This window comes from Poecilia formosa, unplaced genomic scaffold, assembly GCF_000485575.1.
Source record: "Poecilia formosa unplaced genomic scaffold, Poecilia_formosa-5.1.2 Scaffold574, whole genome shotgun sequence".
NCBI classification, from domain to species: domain Eukaryota; kingdom Metazoa; phylum Chordata; class Actinopteri; order Cyprinodontiformes; family Poeciliidae; genus Poecilia; species Poecilia formosa.
The window spans coordinates 183,611-186,485 of NW_006800513.1; the positions used below are offsets into that span (position 1 = coordinate 183,611).

The 2,875-nt window shown below is 40.7% G+C and overlaps 1 protein-coding gene across 1 annotated transcript in view; it reads right to left on the minus strand.

Annotated features, from left to right (window-relative positions):
- The window catches only part of guca1d (guanylate cyclase activator 1d), a 5,552-nt gene extending 4,981 nt beyond the window's left edge, over nt 1-571 (minus strand). Inside the window, exon 1 of the mRNA XM_007540931.2 lies at nt 123-571. Within this exon, the coding sequence (XP_007540993.1) occupies nt 123-317 (195 nt within the window). The 5' untranslated portion in view covers nt 318-571. The remainder of the gene's footprint in view (nt 1-122) is intronic.
- Nucleotides 572-2,875: the final 2,304 nt, after the last annotated feature.

The window sequence follows — 2,875 nt, forward strand, 5'->3', positions numbered from 1 at the left end:
CCCACTCATCAGCCCTAAGGAACCCCAACTATCAACCCTAAGGAACCCCACTCATCAGCCCTAAGGAACCCCAACCATCAGCCCTGAGGAACCCCTGTCTCCCCCCCAGCCTGCGCACGCACCCCGTCCATGTCGAAGGTGAAGAAGACCTGCTCCACGTAGCTGTTGGCGTTCTCCGTGATGCCCTTCAGGTTGAGGATTGCTTTGAGCTCGAACAGCGTGATGAGTCCGGACGGAGACTCTTTCATGAACTTGTTGTACCAGTGGTGCATGTCCTCGGCCAGGATGTCGTCCAGGTTGGAGCCGTGGTTCCCCATGGCTGCAGCTCCGGCACCGCGGACCCAGAGAGCGGCAGAACCGGGCTGCCGTGACCGCAGAGCAGAAGTCACAGCTCTGTGTGTAACCCGCTTAGGTTCTGGAGAATCAGCGACGCTCCGAAAATAAACCGCTAATGGGATGAGCCGCAGCGCTGCCAGCGGTTCTGGACACCGAGATCTGGGTCTAGAACCACAGGGCTTACGTAACCGGCTGGCCAGGTTCGACCCGCAAGGATGAAAATAACCGGCAGCGGCACCGTTCTGGAGCAGGTTCGGGAAAGTTTCATCCCAAGTTCAGGTCGGTTCTGCTCCATAATAAACTCCTGATCCTCCGGTTCTGTCAGCTGGTCCGGTTCCGTTGGACCAGAAGGAGGTCCAGTAATGGGCTCAAACCAATAAAACCAAACTCATGAAGCCTCGTTCATAGAAACAACTACCACACAAAGGGCTAAAGTAAGTACACCCTCTTTCATCTGGGGTGTACTTACTTTAACATCTTTCCTCTTTCATCTAGGTTAAAGTAAGTACATTTTGTATGGAACAGTGTATATTAGTGTAACAGACGAAAGAGGTCAAAGTAAGTACACCCCAACTGTTCTATGTTAGTAAGTACACCTTTACACTAGTAATTATTGAATTGTGAATAAAACATTTTAATAGTCGAAGCTTCTTTACATCAGGGGTGCCCAAACTTTTTGCGTCCTGGGCCAGAATCCCACAGCTGAAATAATCATATTGATTTTCAAACTTAAAACGCAAAATAATGTTCATGTAAAATTATGTTGGTTTTTTTTAATGCTTAGCAATAAATTAAATATGCAATATTTTAATTAAACAAAATTGCAACATTCTTTGTATTATGTAAAGGTGGGCAGTTTTCTAACTTTTTTTTTTTTCAGTTTATTTAATAATTTTTTTTATTCTATTCTCAGTAACAAAACGGAAAAGCTTTCTTCAAAAAAAGTTTATTTTACTAACCAAGTTTAATAAAAAATAAATATGCTCCAGTGTTTTTTTTTTATGTAAAAAGTTGCTGGATGTTTACAACCCTACTTACTATGAAATTAAAATAAAATTCAGCTATTCAAAGAATTAATTATTAATTAATTTTCTCACTGAAAATCATGCTAAAAAAATGATAAAAGTGTCCATTAGAGGGACAAATTAATACCATTCTTGAACTACAGTCAGGGGGCCATATTAAATTGTCCCAGGGTCCACAGATGGGCCCCGGGCCACCCTTTGGACACCCGACTCTACATGTTTGGTCCATGGTTCCAGAGATCGGTGCTGTTTGGTTCTTCAGGATTTCTCCGCCATGCAGACTCTTCTTCTCTCTGATTGGTTCCTCCAGCAGCAAAGCCTCCTGGGCCATGCGGTCCAGGTGTTTGGTTGACCTTTGGCCTTGGCAGCAGCAGCTGTCCGTCATGGCAAGGTGTTGCGGTAACTTGGGTGGTTCTTGGCAGCGACGAAGCTATTTCCACTCCTGATGCTGCTGGTTTTTATTTCAGGCTACAACGCCTCAATCTGAGGATCAAACAGCTTAGCAGAATCAGATTGAGGCGCCGGCAGCGGCAGCTAGCCAGCTAACGCTTCAGCATCAAATCCTGCTTTTCCAAGAAGGAGTCCCCGCAGATTACAGCTCCTCAGCCAGCCGAGGAAAATCCTCACTGAGCATGCTCAGTATAGGACACTTTTTTTTAAAAATTAAATCCAAAGAGTCATGTAACATTTATCGTTTATCTGCTCAAATAAACTTATAAATGTAAAATTTTATTGAGACAAACAAAATAGATTTTTTTAGGAAGGAGTTCTGTAAATCATTTAAGATTAATAACAAAATCAGTCAGGGTTACAATTTACTGATTTAACTTACGTAAGAGTGACTGATGGAGGTAAAAGGGATGAAAAAAAACAGGACAATAATTTACAAATGTGTATTTTACAGAACATTTTTTAAACTGCTTTAAGATTTATTTGTAAAATGTATCACCCTAAAAAATATTTAGCAAGGGGCCACACAAAATCATGCAGGGTCAGGCTGCACTTTGGGCACCCCTATTTTAAAGGTTAAAGATTTCACTTTGACAGATTTCTTCCTTAAATGGTTTTCTGATTATCTGAGTGAATAATTTTTGTTTCCATTCTTTGGACTTTTGTTTTTTTTTCACTCTTTGCCAATCCACTACATTTACCACTGTAGATTATCTTCTCTTCTTTCTTTATCTGATCATTAGGTTAACCGTTAACTTGATTTAAATTAGCGTGGTTTAGCTTCTTTAGGTTTAGCTTGGTTTAATAAGCTGAAATAGTTAAACTCTTATCTTAGCTAACCATACTTATCTTTAGTTTAGCATGCTGTAGGTTACCTTATCTTAGGTAAGCTAAACTAAAGCTTAACTAAGCTAATTCATATCATGTTAAACATAACCCAACCAAGTTAACTAAACTAACCTGAGACAGATTAAAATAAACTACCAAGAAAAGCTACTCTGACACAGCTCATCTAAGATAAATTAATCTTAAACTAGACCATTCTAAATTAAAGGTAAGCTAAG